Source organism: Homalodisca vitripennis, chromosome 7, assembly GCF_021130785.1.
Source record: "Homalodisca vitripennis isolate AUS2020 chromosome 7, UT_GWSS_2.1, whole genome shotgun sequence".
In the NCBI taxonomy this organism is placed as follows: domain Eukaryota; kingdom Metazoa; phylum Arthropoda; class Insecta; order Hemiptera; family Cicadellidae; genus Homalodisca; species Homalodisca vitripennis.
This window is the reverse complement of record NC_060213.1, coordinates 60418667-60446384: the sequence shown is the minus strand read 5'-3', so window position 1 is coordinate 60446384 and position 27718 is coordinate 60418667. Positions and strand designations below refer to the sequence as shown.

The 27718-nt window shown below is 32.5% G+C and overlaps 1 protein-coding gene across 1 annotated transcript; it reads right to left on the bottom strand.

Annotated features, from left to right (window-relative positions):
* Positions 1 to 685: 685 nt before the first annotated feature.
* On the bottom strand, positions 686 to 27211 carry LOC124366734 (uncharacterized membrane protein C20F10.07-like). Its single transcript, XM_046823334.1, has 8 exons — positions 27204 to 27211; positions 26393 to 26448; positions 20998 to 21101; positions 18941 to 19132; positions 13624 to 13771; positions 13301 to 13457; positions 11129 to 11183; positions 686 to 6413 (listed from the first exon to the last, which is right to left on the bottom strand). Exons 1-8 carry the CDS (start codon positions 27209 to 27211, stop codon positions 6243 to 6245), a joined length of 891 nt encoding a protein of 296 aa, XP_046679290.1. The 3' UTR covers positions 686 to 6242.
* Positions 27212 to 27718: the final 507 nt, after the last annotated feature.

The window sequence follows — 27718 nt, the reverse complement described above, 5'->3', positions numbered from 1 at the left end:
GTTGTGCTTTATCAAGAAAAAAAAGTTCTAAGTGCTATCATTTATAGTTTTTTGGTAAATGTTCCTTAAAGTTTGAGAATTTAACATGGGCTTAAATGGAGCTCCCGACCCCCCTTAAGTGATACAAATACACACCCATCGTGGAAGCCCAAATTATAATGTGTAAATTCTAGGTAAAATGTGGTGGTTGTGTCTTTTAGTTTTTAATACGAGTCAATTGTTATTACTTAATTGCTCGTATATAGCAATTTTTTCCGAGTCTCTGTTATTCTCATTAACAAAAATCAGTTTTTAAAATACAGTTTTTTTTTTTCGTTTCCTTGAAATTGTTATTAGGCGGTCTCCAAAAGAGTCAATTTTCAGTTATGTTATTGCCGTTTTTGTATAGTATAAAATAATAATAATAATAATAATAATGCTTTCAGACGGCTGTCAGACTTAAAATTCTTAATATTATTAGCATTTTACATGTTCCTGGTGGGGGGGGGGGGTTGCTGCTTCTGTACCCCCCTTGACTGAGAGGTATAAACATTTTTAGTGGTAACCTCCCCACCCCACCCCCCCAATAGGTCATCCTTGATACACCTATAGTGATAACAACTCACCATTGCAGTGTCCTGGCTGAAAGAGGACTTCATTTTATATTGAATTTTGTTTTCATGTGTTAAAAATAGAGATCTACAGCTACGAAAAATAGTTTTATTGACAAAGCTTATAATTTGTTTGATAACTATTTTGGCATATTATATAGGATAAGATATAAACACCAATCAGGAAATATAAAAGTAGGGTGAAATATTATTAAGTTGCCATTTCAAGTTATATTGGGTGTTATTAGTTAAAATGTTGATGTTTATATAATACAATACTAATTTATCAATACATAGCTTATTCTCACTATTAATAGAAACAATGTACATATAGATATGTTCATCAGCCCTGTGTAACTAACTATAACACACGTTCATTGCATTATAGACTTCAAAGGATAACAGGATTTCGGACATTTGCCATTGTTATAGGTTATAAAAGAAGGTATAACACAACTTTTCGAGAATTGGAATCTCAAAAATAACAAACAAATTTTAGACTTGTAAATTTTTATCAGCTGAAAAGTTTTGTTCCTAATATTTTTTGTTATGTATGTTAAAATACAGAATTAAGAGTCAAATACAATTAATTCATAAAGATTTCGGTGAAACACCTATTTGAGTTTTATTTGGAAAGGCAATACAGACCAAGCAGCTCGTTAATATGTATCGATCAACACCACTTAAAAAGCCATATTGGAATGTTTACTTTAACGTTTAGTGCGGAGAATTTATCACAAGTGTGTACCTGCCAGGGCCAGAGGGTTTCTATTCCTTTTTGCAATGTGTTGTTAAATACATCTCTGTTATTTGGTACACTAATTTAATGATTTTCTTTTACCAAACTATAGATACAAATTTATCTATTGGAATAAAATACTAAATCTAGCCTGACTCAAATTAAAATATTTGTATTACAAGTCATTTTTCTTACATGAAAAAGTTTTGTTTTTCCATTTGGTAATAAAAACAAATAGCTGGGCTCTATTCAATAAATTAACTGTAAAGTCCACTACATTATGAACACACTGTTGAAATTTAATGGTAAAATGTTCACAAGTAAAAACAAAATTGTGGCAATTAAAAAAAATGTAACAACTGGCACAACTTTTAAGTATTAAAAACGGTTCACGATTTCACTCAAAATGTAAAGTTAAGGAAAATACAGATAAAATTGACAAACGCAAAATTAATAAGTAAAACAAAATTTTAAATTATACATTGTAAAAGTTTTCTAGTTTTCCAAGTGGTATGACGTTTACAATAAACCCAAAAACAGGAGTGATAAGAAAAATACTTGGGATGCAAACCCTTTTTGAATTTCCTGCACATAAATGTTGATTTTCTTCTCTTCCCACCATCCTTTGTGCTGGATGCACTACAAATACAGTAGGTAATTCTTCTACCTATCATTGGGAATTTTTTCAAAATACATGTTTGGATTTGTATCTCCTACGGAACCTCTGGCAGGACGCCTCAGTGTAACATTTTATAGGTCAGCTACATTTGGTCAGGTCAAAACCCCTTGTTCTAAACCCCACTGTCTTAAAAGGTTATCCACAAGAGAAATAGTAAATACTTGTCTTGTGAGAGGTTTGTCTGTGTTTATAAAGAAGAAAATGTTTCTAAATAAATAAAATGTTTATTCTTGAATTTTTAATGACATCTTTCGGCCTGACATTGGCATTTTAGACGTAGTTTCTACAACGTCCAGTGAACAGGATGTTGGCACTAAAGGGGGTAACACCGAACTATTTAATTTTTTAAGAATATTGAATTAAACTGGAATAGGGCAAATGAACATATCTATAATATTACTTACTTTCTTACTTATTACAAAAATACACACATATAAAAACATTTTTTTCAAAAGTACAAATAATTGTATGCATGAACGAATACGTTACACATAAAATATTATTATGGAAAATGTCTTTAATAAAAAATAATATATATCACTTTAAATGTCTAATGATGCAGTTTTAGCTTAAGTTTGACAAGCTTTTCTTCTTAACATGTAATGAAGCTACGTAGAGCTTATTTTCTTAAAACAATATTAAATCAAAACTTTTTGATTCCCTCATTTTTGGTTATAGAACTAAATGAGTTGACTTATTTTAAAGATATGATTAATACACATTGAAATGCATTAGAGTTTTATTGTAGAGAACTTACTTTTGGAGTGATTAATCAAAGAAGTTTGATGTATTTTAATTAATAAACAACAAGTATTGAAAATAGAAATCACTGGGATTCATTATTAATCATATCTTTAAAATGAGACATTGCCGTATTTAATCTATATGATTAAAAATAAAGGCATAGAAGTAATCAAAGGTTTAAGAAAGTTTTAGAGATTCAAACCAAAATACCCACCAACCATCTTAACAGTAGTTAATCACAGTTTTAATTTAGCATTGCTATTTCTTCATTTTTTACCTACTAACACTGAAAATGTATTTTAATCATACAAAATTCACATGGAATGTCAAAAACTTGCTTAAATATTTGAATATGTAAACAACAATCATTTTATTTATATTACATTAACTTGTGTCATCAATATCAATATTGTAATTCAACAATTTTTAAACCTACAGGACGTGTTTTATACTAATATCTTAGTATTAAAAAATAAATTAAATTAAATCAAACTAAGTTTAACCTTGGAAATATCCAAATAATTTTAGGTAACAACATTTTAAAGTTTTCGAAATAAACATAAACATTAAATAAAATTCACTACAGCAATTTTTAGGAATTTATGTTTTTTTTAACAAATATATAATTATTATACACAAGTTTTAAAAATTCATTTTTTTGTCAAACAAAATTAGTCTGGTCATTTAGTTATGGTTAATCTTACATAAATACATATGTACTAACTAATATCCCTTTTCTTATTAAAAAAAATATTTCCACTGAAAGTTTTCTATTCTTTACCCTCACAATATTTTTTCTTTTGTGGAGATGGGCATAAAAAATAAAGCTAGGTTAAAATAATAAACTATTTCAATATCACTTATCAAAGACTATTTCTATTTTGTAAATAGAAAATATAAGTCAGTAAGAGTCTATATTTCAGTTTTCAACATACAGTATAATAAAGTTAATCAGGGACCACATTAAACATACAGTTAGAATTATATTTACAATGGCAGTAAAATACTGAAAAAAAACATTTCAATTTTTATTTCACAACCTTTTATTAAAAAATAAAAGATCTTTGGTTGTAAGAGGTTTCTATTCACTTAAGAACCATCTGTATTGATACAACCTAGAATTTTCTTTCATAAGTAAACACTGATAAAGTAAAGAATTATTCAAAATATCTAATTTTAAAGATATAATTTATTTTTGTTAGTAATACATTGAATAAAACTGTTTGAAATTTTATAAGAACAATATTGACACATCTGAATAGTGTTTATTTGGGTATATGTTAATTATATTTCCATACAAGACATCTCTCATAACTATGTTCTTTTTTACAATGCTCTTTTCTTGGTTACATAGCATTTACCTTACTTCCTAGGCTGCGGTGAAGGTCGGGTCAGGTAAGGTCTTCGGGGAATAAAATCGTGATGGCCTCCAAGACAGCTGACGCTTAGAAATAAAATACTTTTAATCATGGATAGTAAACATATTATATGTTACCTATACACTACACATTTTAAAGGAAAAAGACAATTCTCTTGGTACTGTATGATAAAGATTTTTAGTGACTGTGTAATATAATAAAATGTGGGGTTAATAATTTACTTTTTATAATTAAGTGTTGAAGATTGATACACTTGAATCTGTTGTTTTTGGCCTTATGATGTTTGAACCATCCCATTGTACTCAACACTATTCGTGCATTTCAGTGTACAATTAACAAATACCAGAACAGTCCCCTCCAAAATAGTCCGACGACATTTGTGGCAGTGTTGCCATATTGCTGCTAATTTGGCACGAGGGGGGATTCAAATACAACAGCCACTATTTGACTATTTTGGTTCAGGCCGCTCTAGTATTTCTCTTAAGGCAGGAATTACTTATTAAAGGGTTTTAAATTGTACAAATTAAAGTACTATTTTACAGCTAACAAAGCACAACTGAGTGAGAGTAGTTCCAATTCTTGGGAAATAAAAGCACAATCCTTCAAGATTTCCCAGTCCTGAACTAGTTTTCACTTAGTACTGTCACCAAAAAAGCAGTAAATATTATAAATAATAAAATTGTACATATAATAAAAAATTACATGGTTTAATAGAAGAAAAAAATATAAAAACATGACCACACATTTGACAATGTGTAGTCTATTAAAATACCAAAACTAACTTTAACACCACTAACAATCAAGATGTACAGTCAATATGAAGTACGAGTAACTACTGCATATTATTAAATTCTTGTTTAATGCTTACTGTACACTAATTAATATAATCAACTCTTGTAAGCAGTGCTCAATTTCAGGTGGAACACACTGGAACAGTGTTTCGGTATCTCTGTGTAACAAAAATAAGAAACATTGCGCAGCACCTCAGAAGTGCATAAACCATTGTTTTGGAGCTCATATTTTCAACCTCTCCAAAGGAGGTTCTAGAGATCCCCCTTTCATTTGATGTCTTGTAAGTCTACCATCCCTCAGACCAGTGGGAGATACAGTTCAGTTATCTCTAGCACTAGATATCAAGCAAGCACTGCTTGGTTCTAGTATTTATATAAATAATTAGTTATAAAACTTTCTTTTCTATAAAATGGTGTAAACATTTTCAGTTATAAAATGCATTAACAAAATAACAGCATGTGTTTGGATTTAATTATTTAGCATTATAGCTTGAATTATCAAATTTTCAGTACAGTATTTAGGATTTATTTTGATTAATAAAATCAGCATTATTGTAGTTGTATCCTATATTTTAAAAAGTTATTTTTGTTACCATAAAACATATTTTTTGTTAAATATTTGTTCCTTGTAAATAAGTTACAGAGTAACTTAGTTTTTGTCATACAACAGCATGTAATGTGAAATAAAAGAAATAAAAAATACTTATAAATAATATTACAATAATTAATAATCAGTCAGATTTCAGAAAATGTATAAAATAATGTGAATGATTTGATTTTGCTGTTTTTAAGAACAAACATTTACAGCATTATTTGTTGCATATAATAATTTTAATCCAGCCTACAAACATAGAAAGCAAATCTTTGCAAATTAATGCATCTTATCATAAAAATGCAAGTAGTTGAAGTACAGGATTTTGAGATTGTTAGTATTAAAACTTAATCATCCTTCAATTGGACTTTGTATGATATTCGTATTATCTAAGTGTTGGGACAGTTTACTCCCATTTGAAATACAAAATGATCAAACATTCTGTAGTCGGTAATTAAGTCGATTGCTAAATACATATTACATACATGTAGTTTTTTGGACCACAAAATTTGTCTTTATGTTAATCATGACAGGATTTGGTCCCATCAAGTCATGGCTAATCTTTACCATATGTTATAACAAAATAATCTGTATCTAACTTAACTGTATATCTGAAATTGAGTAAGTACAATACACATATTTTATCACAAGAAACACTAGATTATATTAATTTCTTTTAATTTTAAGGCTAGGTAACAAACTAGATTTAAAGAACCCAATTTTTAATGCTAACTTGCCAGAAGCTCTTCGGAATGTTGGGGCACACCGGATTCTGCTGCAGATGGAATTGAGCCCTTAAGTTTTACCGTCTCAGGGCTGTGATGTTCAACTTCTTTCAGCACCATCTTCTCCTTTTCATTTTCTAACAACACTGAGAGGGTCTCAAGAGACTGCCGAACCTAAACAGAAATTTGTCACTTTGTAATTTGAAGTAGTGGAGAGAGATTATTTAATAGTTGATTTGGCTTTGCAATGAGCCTGCAGAGAGAGAAATGAGAAAGGAAAAGTGTAATGGGCCACTATAATATAGTACAGGACTACTAATGGACATTTTGCTACCCAAGTTCGCTTGTCAGGTCCACTGTCCACAGGTAATCATTGCAACATTTGTTATACTAAAAGGCTAGTAGACGTTTCACCTTCTCTGCCACATATCGCTACCTCAGAGCAACAGTGGACATGTCCCAAAACACCCTACTTTCGGGGAATCGGCGATCAAAGTTTTTTCATGTTAATGATTAGCAGTTTATTACTTCTTACACATTTGCCTAATTGTAAACTAAAAAAATACTAATAGTGGTTATCTCGAACATCTTTAAACATTTTTGGGCAACAGTTTACTTGTAATTAGACCCTCAATTATGGAACATAAAAAATTAAAAATAATGACCCTGACACAGATTCCCTACTGTATCACTAATAAATTCATACTTTTTCCCAAATACACTAGTCTCAAGTTAAAATATGTTACACTATAGTTTAGAATGAATTATAATAAATAATGATAAAATAAAACAATGTATTTTAATAATTTTTATTATTTACATTTTTAAGAACTTTTGTACATACTATTTAAAAAGTAATAAATTTAATCAAGAAAAAAATTGTTTTAATTATCTTCATCACTGCTTGTCCTGGGCTATTAAAATGACCTTTTCTTTGAGCTTTGTAAATTAACAAAAAATGGTAATGTGCTAAGGAAATTTAGTATGCTGAAACACATGATAATAAAGATCCTTTTTCTTACTATCTGAAATAGGAGGCTTCTATAATAAGCTTTCTTCAGAAAATAACTCCCCCCCTCCCCCCCCCCCCCCCCCCCCCCGCCCCCCCCCCCCTCCCCCACGCCGCCCCCCCCCCCCCCCCCCTCCCCCCCCCCCCCCCCCCCCGCCACCCCCCCCCCCCCACCCTCCCCCCCCCCCCCCCCCCCCCCCCCGCCCCACTCCCCTCCCCCCCCCCCCCCCCCCCTTAAGATAATATTGTGTAGTGTAGTATAGGGGGGTGGGGTGGGGGTGTGTGGCTAGTGTGTGTATGTTATGTGTGGTGGGGGGGGGGGGGGGGGGGGGGGGGGTGGGGGGGGGGGGGGGTGGGGGGGGGGGGGTGCTGTCTGAGAGGGGGCACTCTTGGTCGAGTAAGATTTGTTTTCTTTGTACAGGTGTCAATTGCTTCTTTGAAAATTTTCGTCTTTATAAGACGTCTTTAAAACAAATAATATTCAATTTATTTTCTAACTTATACTTCTTTTACATCGTTTCCATTGTACATTTCCATCAATCACCTTGTTTACATGAACATTTTTTTGGCTATGTCTTCGAAAAGCTTCTTCCAATTGTATAAGTATAGAGTGTCCAAATCCTTTTACAATTAACGGTTCCCCTGGACCTTTTTTGGAGTCATAATAAGCATGAAATAAAATTTGTACCCACTTTTCAGAAATGCTTTTGTTTTGTTCTCTTTAATCAGGAAGAATTAACTGTCTGCTTATTTTCCCGTAAGGACCGACGTATTGGTATTTTGTGTGTAATACTATTTCAAGTTGCATGGTTTTTTGAATTCAAAATAGGTACATGCAAATGACATACTAGTTCTTAATTTGTTATCACTGCAAAATAATTAAATTCTGTTGTCCTTACAGTAGTTCTTTAATGAATTCATAAACTCAGCTTGCAATTTCACACCACCACGTTTGCAATAACCGTTCGGTGCCATAAACTAACATATAACCTGTTATCTTTGTCGAGCGTAAATCCTTATTTAGAAATGTAAAATTATACTATTGTAGAAATTAAAAGCTGTCAATAATAAAAAAATGTCGACTTGAAAATAAATAGTGATGCTATTACCCCCTGGTGAAACTGGAAGACTGAGCCTCTAAATCGTAACACAGCTAAAATCAGGTTTTTGTCACTAGCACATTTTTTCCTTATCCTTCTCCTTTCTCAATTCTCGGAAAGAGTGAAAACGTCTTCTCTGTGCTTTTTTCAGATGGATCTTCCTTTTCTAGTTTTCTTCATCCGTTCAAGAGTTTTGTTACTCCCAGTCCGCATTTACCACACATAAGAACCTTCCTTTGCTTAAAAAACTTATATTAAACTTGTATTGAGAAAATTGAATTCATACAATGCTATTTTTTACGTAGTTGCAAAGCCTTTAGTCCTTGGTTTTCTCTTCATACACCCTATACATCATTGATAAGTTTAACCGCCAGCCTTCCGAATAATTCGCTTATAAGTTCTTGCCCTAGTAGTAATGATTCAATCACGTGGGAAATTATATATGTCTTCCATTACTGATTTTGTTCTAATGCCTCTTCAGTTTTTCTTACTGTTTTCTCAGCTTCCACTTGAGTCTCCCTTTAGTAAAAACATCACTCTTTTTCATAACAGGGTAGGTATAAAAATTGTTAGAAAATAGCAAATGTAATTAAACATTAATTTACAAACTCGCCTCTTCTTCTACCATCTATCTTCAAGATGAAACGATGCGTTGCGTTTACGAAGGCAGTAAGAGGGTCGCTTCATTATTGTTTTACTTGAAAAAAGAAAGAGTTTTTTGGTATTAATTTTCTTGTTTCCTGAAATGTCACAACAGATTGTAAAATTGATCATAATATTGCCTTTCTAACATGCATTTGTACCTTTCACAAGTTTTTGACTTTTGTTTTTCCTTCAATATCACCAACCTTTTGGAATTATTAATTATTAATGTCTAGAAAGAAAACATTGACACTAAATTGTGCGAAGAGAAACGACTTTTGATCATAAAATATACTAAACACTTAGTGACTTAACGCTTATCACAACACAAAAACAAGCTGGTGTATATAATATGGAAAACTCAAGTTGCATGAAACAGAAACAAGAATAAAAAGTCAACACTGGGACAACTCAGATATCCCACTGTTGCACTATAAGTATAAAGTTAAAAACCTACTAATGTGTACATCAGGATAGTCGTTTATTTTGCTTTAATGTTAGATATCTTAGGAAACCCACTGTAGCACTGAAATCTACATCTCCAATAGCGATCAAAACCTATCATAACCTCAAAACACAAAAAATCCTTCAGATGTCCCACTGTTCACTTGAGGTAGCGATTTGTATAGTAGGTAGTGTTTTGGTGGTCCAAACACTTAAATTTTGGTTTTACAATAGTCTAGGTACCTAATCTATTTTTCCAACAAAGTAAAAAAGGTGATAAGAAGTAGTTTATGAAATGCTATTGTGTACCATGAAAACTAAAAAAGTGTCTGGTATTAATCTTAGATCTAAGAGTAAAATTGCATTGCATAAGCATACAACATTTCTTTATGAGATCGATTGAGAAATTTCTGTTAAGAATCAAACTGATCATCAGACATTAGTTTTTAGAGGACTGCTATCAAGTGTTAAAAATATCTAACTGTATTTTTTTTATATATCACACTAAAAATCAACAATCAGACACGTAATCAAAAGTTAAATCAGCATACCAACCATATGAAAACCATATTTGACTGAAAATAATGACTTGCAGTCTCATCTTGTTGGCCAGTCTGTAACAATGGGACAACTAAATATTTCCAAATAGCAGTGCATAAAAAAATAATAAAAATAAGGTTTACAATGTTCCTGAAAAACATTCATCTTGTTTCAATACATAATTCAGATTTGAATGAAATACAAGTGCAAGTAATCACTATACCAGTAAATTTCATATTGCATATCAATAAATTCCTCCTCTTATCAAAACTATTCATATTATTTTTTTAAATCTGAAATTCTGAAACACAAACTTTCAAATTACATACTTTTTAATGCTCATTATGTATTGTAATTTAATGAACTTTTTAAAAAGCAACCTTCGATCCTGTTTTAGATAAGAACAACAACGCAGCCCGGAAAATATTGTGGGGGGGGTCCAAACAACTGATATTTTCCCGTAGTGGACAGAGAGTAAAGGCCCTATTTTGTTCCTTAAAAAGTTCTTGACGTGTTTTTTTGTTGAGAATGATCTTTCAGCAATACAGTAATACTGAATTATTTAAATAATAATAATTGTTTACTAAAAAAGTTATTGAAAATTGGGGAGGAGGGTCTGGACCCCCTAGCTTGCTATGTCCTAGGATAAGGATTATTTCCTCAGAAATGTTGTTTTTTTCTCTCTTAGGACAGGAAGCTGAAGAAATCTTTCATTGCACTTAGTCCTGAAAGGACCTTTCCGTTGCTTTCAAGTGACATGATGGCTGAAATTGGTGGTTGGGCCATCTCTTTCAAGACCCCATGAGGAGGAATAATGGGTACTGTATCTTAACCACGTCACACTGGAAGAAGAGAAGGCGAGCTCTGATCCAGCCTCTTCCAGACAAAGCGGGCAGGGAGGCGTTACTCCCTCGTATTTAAGCTTGCAAAGTGCTCCACTCACGAACGATGGGGGGGAAGCCCCTCTCATTGCAGCAGTCAAAGTGCTAAAACTACTGACCATGAGTCTAAACAATTTGGCTACCTAATTTATCTTTCAAAATCAGTATCATTTATAGCCTTGTAGTGTTCATTATGGTACAGTGCTTTAACCAAATCATATTACAGTGATTAGTATAACTTTGAAGTTGTAAGTGGCAGATCACAACACTTACCTTGTACAGGTTGTTCAAATTCATATCCAAAAACTCTTGAACTTCAAATAGAGGCCTGTAAAATATCAATACACAAACATTAATAAGGGTAAAACTTTAAATTGTTTTCAGGATTTAACAGTTTATGCTATTGACAGTGTTTAAGTATATTGAAGATTGCTACCGTATTTTGCATAAACATTCATTCTAAATAATACAAAAAATTAGTTTGAACTCTACTCCACTTGTAGGTTCTGTATAATTTTATAATTTAAAACACGAGAGTTGTATCATTAACTTGTGTATAAAGATACATGTTGCATCTTATTTCAGGTACCGGTAAATAGAATTTTAACATTTTAGGATACCATCTAAATCACAGGGGCAATAATCTACTGCATGAAAGCAAAAAATTAACTGTTATGAATACGATAAAACTAATTGAACAGGTGATTGTCAAAAGGTACCTCTCATTTATATCATATTTTAATATTATTACTTCTTTGCCAACTACAGGGGTCCACACACACTTGGGTGCTAAAAGGTACCTCATTTGAACAGATAGAACACATTATTACAGCCATTGTGTTTTCTAAGTGAGGTTCAAAATGTTCCTAAGATTGGTTGTACCAACACTCAACAATTGGTAGCACTTCAAATTACTATGGTCAGTACTTGTTGCTGTTTACTTCTTTTTTTAGAATTTAGAGCTGTTTTTCTTTCTGAGTGTAATGTTGGTTGGTTATACTTAGAGGCTATGTCATTGTAATGTTTGTACCATGAAGGCCAAGCTCATAAGGGACCCGATAAAGTTGCTTCATTTCTTATTGACTACATTAAAACTATGTAACAGAGACTGTTCTTTTGTCAGATAACCGTCCGGTACAAAATAAAACTACACACCATCAAAATGTTGTCTCGCATTAATAGATACATACAAATGTAAAACTATTAAACAGTTTTCCTCCCCTTTCCGTGGCAATTTTTACAACCCATGTGACCGCAAGTCCAATGTAATAAAACATCCTATTAGGAAATGTGACCATAACTATGTTAGTTATGCCAGTTGATACCACCCCCCCCCTCCACACACACACACACAAAACTAGGTTTTCTAATTGGAAACCCTCCATGTATAAGAAAATATAAATTTCTTTTGAAACTACGCTCGCTCTTTCCTAGAAATTAAAGAGATCAACTTAGTATTTCAAAATATCTTTTTTTAGTACTTTCATTAACACAAAGGTGTTATCAAGTCAAGTGAGTATATAATGTCTGGTGGTTTTGAGAATGTACACACACCTTTGACCTCAATAAAACTTACCTTACCTAATCAAAAAGCATATTTGGCTAAATTTTAGTAAACTTGTAAACAAACACATTGGTTTTATATATAATCATGATGGCAATAAGAAAATAGCAAAATAAATAATTCTTATAATAAGACATATTGATGACTTTTATTATGTAAATACTTATATTAAACCCAATGTAATGAATACGAATTTGAATGTGGCAAGATATCTCAAGAAAGGATTCGTCTATAAACTTTAAATTTTACGTGAAACTTCATTTCTAGATAGACAAGAATGAGTTCTACGATGTTGCGTGTCCAACCATGAATTTTGTTGAGTTTCGTTGAAGGTTATCACTTTAGGTACCTAGGCTAGCACAGAGTTAATTTCTCTCACTTTATTTGCCTGGTTATGTAAGTATTTCTTTGCTGTATGATTATCTGTCGATAATAAAAAGAGCTATGTGGCATTGAGCCATATGTGGCAAAGAGCAAAGACTTGAAATTTTGCATTGAATCTCAGTGAAGTTATGGGACACAAAAAAAATTTGGGTGGGTCCAGACAACTGATATTTTCCCATAGTGGGCAGAGAGTAAGGCCCCACTTTGTTTCTTAACAAGTTCTTGACCCATTTCTTTGTTGAGAACAATCTTTTAGCAGTACATGTCAATAATACTGAATTATTGAAATATAATATAATAATCGTTTACTAAAAAAGCAATTGAAAAAATAAAAAATTTGTGAGGGGAGGTCTGGACCCCCAGGACTTGCTGGTTACATCCTTGTGGGACACATGATGTGGCATACCCCTACCTTGCATTCTAAACAAAGGAAGATATAAGTGATTGCTCAACAATTACAGTATTAATTAGTGTAGACAAGGAAACAACTGAGTCACCTGGAGCCCCGAGTACTGAGGTTGTGCTGTAGGAGGCTGAGTCGGTACATCAGTACAGATGCTGACAGGAACAGAATGATCAGGAGAGCGGTGGAGAAAACCAGCAGCAGTGTGGCACAGGGCAGAGTGCGGGAGGCAGTGGCAGCAGTATTGTCTGCTACATATAGAATGGATTTAACATTTTCATGATTTAACGAATTTCACATTCGTTTGTTGTGAAAAATGCTCATAAGTTTAATCTAATGATTTGATGTAAGGAAAATGTATCACATGTAATCATAAAAAATTACCTGAAATCTTAAAAGGTTGAGTGAAGTAATTACCTGGCTTAGGGGATGATTTCTTAATTTCTTGAGCAGTTGGCACTTGCGAGTTGGCACCACTGGTCTTGACTTCACACATCGACTCACTGCCAGAGATACTTGTAGATTCCTCACACGGTGAGCCATCCACCTCACACTCCCCAGCTGACTGTGGGCAGACAAAGTACTCCAGACTCAAATTATTCCAGAATCAGTTGTAAAAACACGTTTGCTTTGTGCATATGCATTTAAAAAACAGTTAACCAATGAAACGTCATGCAGAATAAAAGTTTATTTTACACTGAAATATAAAGGAAATAGGATTTTTACACGCATTTGCCATTACTCAATGATACAAATATCAGTAACGCATTTGAATTTTTGCATCACTAACAGTGGTAACTATCTAGAAAAATTCTGTTGCCTTCACAATCCTTCCATGGTCAAAACAAACTTTAAAAAAAAGTACACCCAAATGTTAAAAATGTACTAAGCTTGCCATTGAGACTTTACAGCATCTCATCTTAGAGACATATGAGAGTTTTAGATATAAAATATGTTCAAAGCTGAACACTGGAAACCCCTATGCTTTTTAGGATATTTTGAGGAAAATCAATCTAAAAGTCTTGTTTACTATAGTGAAATATTTGAAAACAATTAAAAGAAGTATTTAGATGTGAGTTATAGCTAACTGGAACACAGTAACCAAACGTACTTCACATAACATATCAATGGTGAGAAAGGTTGATTCAATAAGAATGTCGAGTTAGCTACAGTTCACATTTCTCTTGACTCCTGGAATCTGGTGTCATGTTCGTCTGAAGAGATTGTAAAAATTCAACAACAAAAAAGCTCAATACGAACAATTTATATCGTTTCAACATCAGAGTCACCTAGATTGCAAAATGCAGTATAATTCAGGTAAATTGGCACTCTCATTGTCTCATTTTCAGGTGCATAATTGAGTGCTCAACGATGTTTCTGACATGATCTTTAAGCACGATTGAGCAACCGATTTTTCTCCACATAACGTAGCTATGGTGAGAAAGATTGATTCAATAAGAATGTTTAGTTTAACTACAGTTCAACTTCCTCTTAGACCAGCATCTGGAATCTGATGTTATACAGACTTGCCTTCTAGAATCCGGAGTAAGTACACTCAGTCGTGCACCTGTGAGACAATGAGAGAGCCAATTTACCTGGATTACACTGTATTTTGTAATCTAAGGTGTCTCATTTTTAAACGATGCATGTTGTTTGTTTTGAGCTTCTTCCTCGTTGACTTTACAATCTCTTCAGACGAACATGGCTCCAGATTCCAGGAGTCCGGTCTGTGACAGCATTAGATTACAGATGCTGCACTGAGACGAAGGTGAACTTGAGATAATCTCAACATTTTTATCATCTGTACTTTACCTACATATGGATATTAACCTAATTTTGATCATTATATCTTTTATGGACAGACTCTCTATGGATTAGAAAGTTACCTCAAGAGTCCCAGGCATGAAGATGTCTCATGTAACAATTCTATTATTGTTTGTCCTATAAAGAACTATGACCCTCCTTTAAACTCTTATTCATTCTGCCAACTCTATATTGTGACTAACGCATTCCTGTGCTTCAAAGATGGTACTAAGATAACTTTTCAGTCACAGGCACAAATATAACACCACTTTGAGTCATAAATTGTCAAGAGTGAAACCGTCATCAGGAACACATGGAAGATTTTGTATCCGTGTTCAATAAGGGGGGCTTACAGGGCTCAATCCCCTTCCACCCGAAATGTTGAAAGACAAACATTTAACTTGCACCCAGTAGTATGTTTTAAGCTAGAACACATTTAAAATTTCCCATGGTAAGAGTTCTAAGTCACTATTTTTGCAGGGTATTTTATACTTCAAACACCGCCCAGTGTGCGAGCCTCCGAAATAATTTGCTAAATACGCCACTGGTTTAAATTAGTGAAAAGAACCATGTGAATAAAATACTGGTTGGATTAATGGTTCCGTTCCAAGACCTGTTTGAAATACAAAACAAAAAAAAACAGCCAACCCAATAAAGGAGAAAGTATAGAACTCTATGAGAACGATTCAGATTTTACTATATCATTTATTTTATTCCCAATGGCTACACTATTTTAGGTACTTCAAAACAATATACAAACCAAAATAATTTCAAAAGCAGTATGGTTATTAAGCTTTCCACTTTAAATAAAAGTAAAATTAGTGTTGCAGCAATGAAATGTAATAAAACATCAATACAAATTAAGTTGTCAATGTACGAGTACATATCATAATTATCAGCTCCTGAGCACAACAGTAATATTCTGAAGTTGATGTTGCAAAAAAGATGTGAAATTACCAACTACATGCAATAATGTAGTAATAAATTATATAAATTAAAAAGGTAAATTTTTATTAAAAAATAAAGAATAAATGAAATGAAACTTGGCTTTATAAGAGAAATCAATAAAAAAGAACGTAATAACTGAACAAAAATAAATTTATTGACAATACAATTTTAAATAATTATATTGAACATAAGGTGGTATGTATACTAGTGAAAAACGAAGTAAAGGCTGATCATAATTTAAAGTAATTTTATTACATATGATTCTCATTTTAATAGGAGTAATAAATTAGTAAATTTATCAATCTATCATTTACACATTTAACTTTAAAGTAATAAGCACCTTTATATATAATAATTACCTATTTGTTATTTATACATAAGAATAAGCTATGAATAACAACAACGATAAACTATATACTGTAACAATAATAATTGAATCATGAAACAATCATTATCTCTATTCATTTTTTTTAAATCAGTGTATGTGCACTTGCACAAGTCTCGTTTAGGAGAATGAGAACTTATGTACGAATGGAGGAGTGACTGGGTATTAAAATAGTTTTTAGAAATCTGGTATCAGCTAGTGACTTAAATACAGAATTATTAATTTTACATTTTTGTTTTTAATGTTCCAACTGTACATGGATGGAGAGAAAAACGATACAGCTGTTGTACCACTACCTAAGTACAACATTCAGATGCAGCACAAGTACAAGGTGTAATGAAAGTGCTGTAAACAGTACTCTGCTTACAGCTGTTGCAACAAATTAACAAAATCCCACTACCTAAGTACAACATTCAGATGCAGCACAAGTACAAGCAAGTAAGTTGTAATGAAAGTGCTGTACGTACTCTGCTTACAGCTGTTGCAAACAAATAACAAATTAACAAAATCCCACAACAACATTCAGATGCAGCACAAGTACACAAACAGTACTCAGATGCAGTACACATTCAGATGCACAAGTACAAGTGTAATGAAGTGCAAGACAGCTAGCTTCAGATGCTATGTAACAACAGTACTCTGCATTAACAAATGCTCCCACTACCTAAGTACAACATTCAGATGCAGCACAAGTACAAGGTGTAACAAACAGTACTCTGCTTACAGCTAACAAATTAACAAAATCCCACTACCTAAGTACAACATTCAGATGCAGCACAAGTACAAGGTGTAATGAAAGTGCTGTAAAACAGTACTCTGCTTACAGCTGTTGCAACAAATTAACAAAATCCCACTACCTAAGTACAACATTCAGATGCAGCACAAGTACAAGGTGTAATGAAAGTGCTGTAAACAGTACTCTGCTTACAGCTGTTGCAACAAATGAACAAAATCCCACTACCTAAGTACAACATTCAGATGCAGCACAAGTACAAGGTGTAATGAAAGTGCTGTAAACAGTACTCTGCTTACAGCTGTTGCAACAAATTAACAAAATCCCACTACCTAAGTACAACATTCAGATGCAGCACAAGTACAAGGTGTAATGAAAGTGCTGTAAACAGTACTCTGCTTACAGCTGTTGCAACAAATTAACAAAATCCCACTACCTAAGTACAACATTCAGATGCAGCACAAGTACAAGGTGTAATGAAAGTGCTGTAAACAGTACTCTGCTTACAGCTGTTTGCAACAAATTAACAAAATCCCACTACCTAAGTACAACATTCAGATGCAGCACAAGTACAAGGTGTAATGGAAGTGCTGTAAACAGTACTCTGCTTACAGCTGTTGCAACAAATGAACAAAATCCCACTACCTAAGTACAACATTCAGATGCAGCACAAGTACAAGGTGTAATGAAAGTGCTGTAAACAGTACTCTGCTTACAGCTGTTGCAACAAATTAACAAAATCCCACTACCTAAGTACAACATTCAGATGCAGCACAAGTACAAGGTGTAATGAAAGTGCTGTAAACAGTACTCTGCTTACAGCTGTTGCAACAAATTAACAAAATCCCACTACCTAAGTACAACATTCAGATGCAGCACAAGTACAAGGTGTAATGAAAGTGCTGTAAACAGTACTCTGCTTACAGCTGTTGCAACAAATTAACAAAATCCCACTACCTAAGTACAACATTCAGATGCAGCACAAGTACAAGGTGTAATGAAAGTGCTGTAAACAGTACTCTGCTTACAGCTGTTGCAACAAATTAACAAAATCCCACTACCTAAGTACAACATTCAGATGCAGCAACAGTACTCTTCTGTGCAACTGTTTCAGTTTATATTTCAGCTTGTATATTATATTTGTTTAAGACACAGAATCATTACCACTGGTATGTCCCTTACAGTACTTGTTGTCCTATGCTAATCTAGATAGAGAGTTTTATACTGCTTCTTTAAAAGAGCCATATGAATGAGCTATCCAAGACAGAAGTTAGAATAGTCTTTCTTTTGATTTTGCTTCAGTCAAATGTGTACTGGGAGGCACAACTGCTAATAGGTCCTTGTGTGAACAACCAGTGACTTAATCTCTAGGTGTTTTATGTGGATCAGCATATAACACGAGTAACAAAACATTTGCTGTCACTCAGCCAGAATGGGGCACAGCATGCAACTCAAATCAGGAGATACGTCAACAGTATCAATCAAAATTGTTAAGAAAAATTGCAAAAGCGCCTTAGTATGTATCAAATATTACGTTACATTAAGACTTGAACACCCTAACGGTCAAAGAAGAAATTATCAAATTCAGTCAATTCAAGATTAGAAGATCACCCAAACCACCTTGCGGTAAATTTACTTGATAATTCTAAAAATAAGTACAGATTTCACCGATCTGCTATCCCAGAACTACCTTTTAGATTCTTGAATTCATTATGTTATAGTTAACAATGGTTAACATCTAACTCGATTTTGGTTGCTAATGCTGTTTCTGTATATAATATTTACTTATTGTTCTTCTCATATTGAAGAGATTGTAAGTAAATAAAATATTGTTAAAAAAAAAACGGCAAGGAGATAATACTCACTGTCACGTGAGCAGGCTGGGAGGCCAGGGCAGAGTGCCACACTTGCACCATGAGCTTGTACGTGGAATCACGAGAGAGTAGCGAGCTGAACACATGTCTGTCATCTGCTGTGGACACACCCACTGCATTTGGCAAGATATACGCTGTCTTCTCCTTGGTGACATTTACCACCGACGTCGTGGGAATCAGTAGCTACAAACAAATTGTTCAGAAGAAACACTAACTGAACAAATTGGACATTGTCAATAGTTAGTTTTAAAGTAAAATGGAGGCGGGTTGTAGTAGAATAAATTATACTTTAATATAGTAATAAGGAAAGAGGGTTACTGAAAAAAGTAATATTAATCACACCAAAAAAATACTATAATTTAATCATAATACAACAAGATTTAGAACATTTGGTTTACTCTCAAATTTTGGTTAATACTTTCACAGCTGGTCTGAACTGAGTCATACATTACAAAGTATACCTCCCTCCCCCCTCCACGTTGTAAGGCATCTCCCTCAGTCAATGTGTTAAAGACAAAATCTATTTATTCTGTTAATGATTTATTGGATCGCAAATTGGGAGAAATTTGAGTGTTTCTCTTTCTGTAAGTATATTGAATATTATCTTACAGCATATTGTATACCGTATTCAAATAGGTTCCAATATGTTGTATTTGATATTGTTTAAATTGTAATAACTAATGATGCATGTGCATTTCCTTTTAAGACATGTGAGTTGTAATGCCATGACATATGAACAATAAATAAATAAAAATCAAGTCTAATGTCAAAATAGCATTTACTATATTTTTTTGCAATTTGTAATATAAGTTGAATTCCATGATATAAGCACAAATTTGATTTATCTGTGCAGATTTATTGGACAGAAAAACGTTGAATCATACGATCATTACCATGCTGCTTCGTAATAATAAGATAATAATGAAATAACTTAACATAAATAAGATTTTGGAAATCAAATATATATTCTGCATATCCATGATAAGAATTTTGTAACAGAGAACTGCAAATAATCTATACACTATAGCAGCAAAACACAATGTGTTTATTAAGCCCTAAACATTTTAAGTCTTTTTGTGATTTGTAATATTAGATTAAATCTACAATTATTAAAATAATTTCCACAGGTTTTAAAATAATCACACTTTTCCCAAAATGGTGGGCATATGAATTAAAGGCCCATAATAACATTTTTTTTGTAATAGCAGATGTTCTTGTTCTACACAAAGAATACACAGTCACCATTCTAAATCAGGTGGTCAGAACAGCTTCCATGGTAATGTTGGTTAAAACCATGTAACCATAGGTCACTGATCTTGGTGATATAAATATCATTGTACATTGAGAGGAGGTAGTGCCATTCCATAACGTACCAAACTAATCTAAAGAAAAATTACGGCATTTATAACAGATTAGTTCCAAGGTCTTTTCAATAGTGAAAACAGTAATGTGGAAATCACTAGTATTTTATAAAGAATAAATCAGTCTAGAATTTATCATACCGTACTTCATACTTTTTGCGATGATCGGTTACCAATTATTTATTTCTATAAAAGTCAAAAAATGATAAAAACTGGTTTGATATGTTAGTTCGATATTGATATTTATAATACTTTTAAAAGTTTAGCCACAAGCAGCGTTAGGGTAGGGCGCGGTTGGGCGACCGCCCAGGGGCCGGTAGCCTTTTTTGTAGGTAAATGAATTGCAGTTAGGGGGCACCGAAGAAATCTCGCCCAGGGCGCTAGTACTGCTAAAACCGGCACTGAGTTTAGCCAATCCAAAGAACATAAAAATATACTACAAAATTAAAATTAAACTGTCTTATCGGTAATGATAAATGTTGTACTCATTAAGAAGCCTAATAATTTATAAAGTTAGTAAAATCAACAAATATATAAGGATTAGATTTATACAATTAAACAAAAATTTAGTAATTAAATAGTTTTATTTTTTTTAAACCAATAACACTTTTTTATGGTTTGGGTGCTGTAAGCAGCACACAATCAAAAATAACATGGCTTTGCTGTTTAACATTAAGAATTACTTACTTTTGTGACGTATCCAAACACGTTAGAATAGAAAGCGAAATAATTTTTGGAAATGTAGAGATGCCCTTGTAGTAAAATATCAGCAACCAATGCACAGGAATAATCTGGAAATAGATTGAAACAAGTGTTGTTAGTAAAGATGTTACAATGACAATTAAATTTTGCAACCCTTTCCCCACCATAGCGAAGTTAAGTGTAGAGAACTAAGTTGCTCCACCGTGCTTTGGATCGTAGTGTACTCTATTGTGCACCTGACACCTGATGAGACATTGAGAACAACTCTCGTGCTGGGTAAGTCAGACACAGGGATGTAGCCAGAGAGGGGGTCAAAGGGTTATAGACCCCCAAATTTTTAAGAACTCACAAAGAAATGGTTCAAGAACTTTTAAGAAATGAAATGGGGCCTTAATCCATGTTCACTATGGAAAAATACAGTTTTCTGGACCCCCCAAAATTTTTTTCCTAAATACGTTTTTGATCAGATAAAGCTCTTTTGTAGTCTAGGTGTCTCTGAAACAATGGAAAGAGTTTGTTTTGAACATTTTACTCGTATACATCTTACTCGTTGAGGGGAACACATCAACTGCCATTCTTCTAGACTACAGTAAAGCCTTTGATAGTCTTGACCATGAACACCTTCTGAAAAAGTTAATGACACTTGGAATTCGTTGAACCTCAAAAGCATGGTTTACCAGCTACTTAACAGAACGAACACGGTTGAGATAAGATACAACAATAATAGAGAAACGGAAAAGGTCAGGTCAAGCACAAAAAAGATCACAAGAGGTGTACCCCAGGGCTCTGTGTTGGGACCCATTATGTTCATTCTCTTCACAAATGACTTCCCTAAGTACATACAGGAATACAGCAACTGCATCATGTATGCTGATGACTCAGTGCTCTTGCTCGGCAGAAGAACTCCTGGTCAACTAGAAATAGATGCATACACAGCAGTGAATATGGCTATCCAATATTGTCATAACAACGACCTAGTTGTGAATGAGAAGAAGACAAAACAGCTCATTCTAGGGAGGTGTAGAAAAAAAAACTCCAAGGTTACCAGAGACCGATGACACCACCTTTACCAAGTACCTTGGGGTAACAGTTGACCAAGACCTTTCTTGGACACCACACGTCAACAATCTGTGCAAAAAGCTAAGTACCAGACTGTATGTAATACGACGAATAAAAAATATAGGAAACACCATGACCACAAGGATTGCATACTTCTCCCTGTTTGAATCCTATATCCGCTATGGGATAGCAGCTTGGGGAGGGACAACTTCTGGCAACCTGCAACGCATACTTTTGAAACAAAAAAAAGCCATAAGAATACTGGGTAATCTCCAACCACGAGAGTCTTGCAGGGATGCTTTCAAGCACCTCAAATTCTTAACAGTCATAGGCCTGTACATCCTGGAAACAGTAACGTATGTCCACATCAAGACTCTAGGCATAGCAGAAAGGGGTGAGCAATTCCATCACTACAACACCAGACGTGCCACTGACTACTGCCTTCCTGTGCACCGACTCCGCAGCACTGAACATAAGCCAAGTTACATCGGCGCCAAAATGTGGAATTGTTTGCCAGAGATGCTGAAAAAGGTGGATCAACAACAATTCGCTCGTCACTTGAAGACCTGGCTTCTCAATCGACCCTTCTACAGCATCGAAGAATTCATGTGCTGGCAAACTCAACCGGACTTTTGAAAAATTACTCAGAATTGTACTTGCTCCTCAGTAATATTGTATGACACTATACTTATCTTGATGATAACGTAATAAAGATATTTTTGATTTCGATTTTATACTTTTTGAATTTCAGGAGTCAAGTCTGTGAGAGTCAGGTTTTAGATGCTTCACTGAGAGGAGGGTTATGGATATAATCTCTACATTTACAAGTAAAATTCTTTTAAAGGAGGACAGTGTGATGGTAAATAAACTAAAATGAACATCTAGATTGATGTTTGAAGTAACACAGAATTGTGAAATAAAATGATAAATGACTATTAATGAAATTTAATTATGAATTTAATCATAACATCAGCTGTTTTATAATAATTTATGTTATGTTAGAGATGTAGCCTCAAAAAGTGTTTTTATAATAATTAACATAATATAAATAAACTTTTTAACACTTTTTTAACTTTTTATTTTTTATTACACTATGTACATTTCAGAATCATTGATTCCATCTTCAGGTACGAATGAGGTTAAGTTAATTATAAAATAAATAATTAAAATCAATTTGTCATGTGTTTTTTTACTACCTTGGTGGCTAAATTTGTTGCATTTAATTTTATGTGAGATCATTGTATATTGTTTAAGAGTCTATCGAATAATAAATTTTTTGTTAGAAAGTCTTTGTCATTTAATAATATATTATGATTAATTTTGGCACTTTTGTAAATTTCAAAATGTTCTAAAGTGGATAATAAGCAACTTTTTTTGCTTGTGTGTAAAATTTCAAGATTGTTTTCGATGTTAGTGTATGTATGGCCGGTTGTTATTTAAATGGTCTGCATATTTTGAATTTGATGATGTTTTCAATGCTTTTATGTGTTCATTAAATCTAATTTTGAATGATCGGCCGGTTTGTCCAATATAGTGGGATTGACAATCGTTGCAATTTAATTTGTATACTCCACTATTGTTAAATTTTAAATTTTGATTTTGGTTTGTTGAATTGCTTTTGTTTTTGATTAAAAGTCCAAGGTTGTTCGATGTTTTAAATGCCAATTGATATCCTTGTTTATAAAATGATTTGTTAATTTTGTGAGTGTTAGTCGATCCAAACAATAGAAAAAATTCAGAAAAGTCCTAACCTTAACATAGAGAACAAAATACAAAACAAAACATGATTGGCAAAGCATAAAATCAATAAACAAACAAAATTGAAAATGATAATTTGGTTATATGTAAAGCTGACAAAGGTAACTCAATTGTAATTTTAAACAAAACTGATTATACAGATAAAATAGACAACTTTTATTTCTAATAACAATATTACAAAACTAAATAATGATCCTACAGAATCTTTTCAAAAAGATATCAAGAAATGCATAAAAACAAAATTAATCATATTTTTCCGAATAACAAAAAACAGAAATTAAAAATGATGAAACCTTCTGCACCAATCCTCAAAGGTTTGCCAAAAATTCACAAAGAAAACTACCCAATAAGACCATTAGTAAATTATCAAATGCTCCTTCTTATAATTTAGCAAAATACTTGGACAGCAAAATTAAAGAAACATTACAAATTTAAAACTGACATAAGACTGAAAAACAGTATTGACCTAGTAAAACAAAATTAATTATATAGATATACCAAACAACAGTAAGTTTGTATCCTTTCGATATAAACAAATTTATACACAAATGTTCCAATCCAAGAAACAATGCTTATAATTAAAAATAATTTAACAGAACAGAACATTCTAAGTACACAAGAAATTGAAGAAATACTTGAACTCACAAAAATAACTCTAAGACAAAATTACTTTACATTTAACAACAATTACTACATACAAACATGAAGGATTACCAATGGGATCACCACTTTCCGGATTATTGGCTGATATATTCCTTGACAACATAGAAGACAAATTCATACTAAGCGATAAAAAACAAACATCTAACACAAATAATTTTATTATTACAGATACGTTGATGACATAATATGTCTATTCAAAGGAAATGAAAGACAAATAGACATATTCAAAAACTACTTAAAACCAAATCCATCATAATCTAAATTTTACCAGTGAAATTGAAGAAAGTGATGCAATAAACTACCTTGATTTGACTATAACCAAGATCAACAAAAAACACAATTTCAAAATTTACAGAAAAACCAACATACACAGATTTAGTTATTCCTTCCTCATCGAATCACCCATATCACCAAAAAATGGCTGCATTCAAATCAATGATCGACAGATTACACAAAATTCCAATGACAACTGAAGATTTTTATAAAGAATTAAACATTATTAAATACATAGCCCAGAATAATGGATATAAACCAAGCATGATTGATATATTATTGAAGAACTACAAAAAGAAAGAAAATAAGAAGAAAGAAGAAAGAGATATCAAATACATTCAATCAGACTACCTTGGTAAACATTGTCACAAAATTAACAAATCATTTTATAAACAAGGATATCAATTGGCATTTAAAACATCGAAACAACCTTGGACTTTTAATCAAAAACAAAAGCAATTCAACAAACCAAAATCAAAATTTAAAATTTAACAATAGTGGAGTATACAAATTAAATTGCAACGATTGTCAATCCCACTATATTGGACAAACCGGCCGATCATTCAAAATTAGATTTAATGAACACATAAAAGCATTGAAAACATCATCAAATTCAAAATATGCAGACCATTTAAATAACACCGGCCATACATACACTAACATCGAAAACAATCTTGAAATTTTAACACACAAGCAAAAAAAGTTGCTTATTATCCACTTTAGAACAATTTTGAAATTTACAAAAGTGCCAAAATTAATCATAATATATTATTAAATGACAAAGACTTTCTAACAAAAAATTTATTATTCGATAGACTCTTAAACAATATACAATGATCTCACATAAAATTAAATGCAACAAATTTAGCCACCAAGGTAGTAAAAAACACATGACAAATTGATTTTAATTATTTATTTTTATAATTAACTTAACCTCATTCGTACCTGAAGATGGAATCAATGATTCTGAAATGTACATAGTGTAATAAAAATAAAAAGTTAAAAAAGTGTTAAAAGTTTATTTATATTATGTTAATTTATGTTAGTTTCCTCTACAATAATTATATTAATGTTTCTTATGCGTTGTTCTAGCTTAATAACACCTTAATGTAGCCTACTAGTTTTAATAATTTATTTTCTTGTAACAACACTATGTTATCCATGGAAATTCATTAAAAAGATAAATGATATTGGTAACATATGCAATGTGGTAAAATGGCATAAATAATGTTTTATAACTTTGCCTTCAATATAACAATTAATTATTTAACTTTATATTGTATTGAAAGTTAATTTGTATAATCTTAAAACCTTTGCTAGATCATCACTATTAATGACTATCATGAAATAACATTGTTATTGTATACTATTGTTGCATATTCATACAGCAAAGTAATGTTATTGACCTCCAACATTACAATTAATCATTTGTGTGTTTTTTTTTTTTTAGTAATAAAATTCAGCCTATTAAAATTGTCCTGATGGAAGCACTTATCAACATTTTGAAGAATATAGATTTTTGAACAAATTCTAGTTCATACTGTTATTATAAAGTGATATCATAATATTATAAAGTGAATATCATTCATTTTGAGGCATTGGCTATTGAGAAAATCTTTCTACTCACAGTCTATGACTTTCTCCTCAGGGTCTACTTTAAAGTGTCGCAGGAACTTCTTCTGGCTGGCGTGAGCGGCAGGTGGAGGGTGTTAACGAGGGGGATGCAGGGATGGGTGGACATGTCACCGATGGCGCACTTCCGCTCAACAGCTGAAGACCCTGCCTGTAAAACAGGGTATAGTAAGTTAGAATTTTAAAAAGGAAAGAAGGCAGAAGTTATTTAACAAGGTGTAAGATAAGAATAGAAGCTATAGCTCTACATATCACCTTGTGGACAATTAGTTTAAATGTTCTTCTGTGCTACTTTTCTTGGATGGTAGGAGAGACATTCAAAAATAGGAGAAAGATTTGCTTCGTAATAGTATTTAATCAGTATAAGAACAGAAAATATTTTTAACATGTTTACACAGAATACAATGGTAATTTATTTAAGTATTTTTAATTATATTTTTAAAACAGAAGACCTCCAGAATTGAATTCTACCTATAGTTTTGGCCGAATTCTGGATTTTAGTGAAGATTATTTTCACTGTAAATCTTGTGCACTAAGAATAAATGTCCGTTAAGAATAGCATACAATAAATCAAAGACCAGTTGCAATATTATTCCTGGAGCTGGAAATAAGCTCTTTTTAACAAAAATAGGTTTTTTAAAGCTATGTATATATTTTCTTGATCAGGGCAATCAAACAAATTCAGCTTTGGCATTGCAAATACAATTCATTTGAACCAGAAATCCTCCTATACACGTAAAACTTGATATAATAGTCCATCAACCTCCGATTGTATTTCTAACTATAAACACTTAAATAAGATGTACCTTATCATATGCCTATTTAAATATGAAAAATATCAAAAGGAATCATCATATTTCACCACAAGTGCTTTGACTTTGACTTAAATCGGCTTGACTTCGATTTTAAAATTACGTACGAAACCGTGGGTAACAGCTAGTATACATACATATAAATACAAATATGCTGTGACAATGCAGTCAGTAGTGATACTGAAATTGTTAATCCAGTGGGAGACTAATATTAGTAATCAAAAAATAAAAATGCCCCTATCCATGTAAATGTTTCACAGTTACAAATCACTTTCTGTTCACATTCTTAAATAAACTTTTCAATTTGCTATAAAAGTCATGTCTATTACAACTGTTTAATAGTGTAATAAATAACTGGGTGTTAATTATTATTAAGATCCAAGGTTTTTAATGCTGCAGTAAAAAATAACAAAACTACTATTCCATTGCAAACAATTTTTGAGTTTGTAATATTTTGAATGGTTTGTGATATTTAATCTTTAAAATTAACATCCAAACTGGCACAGTTT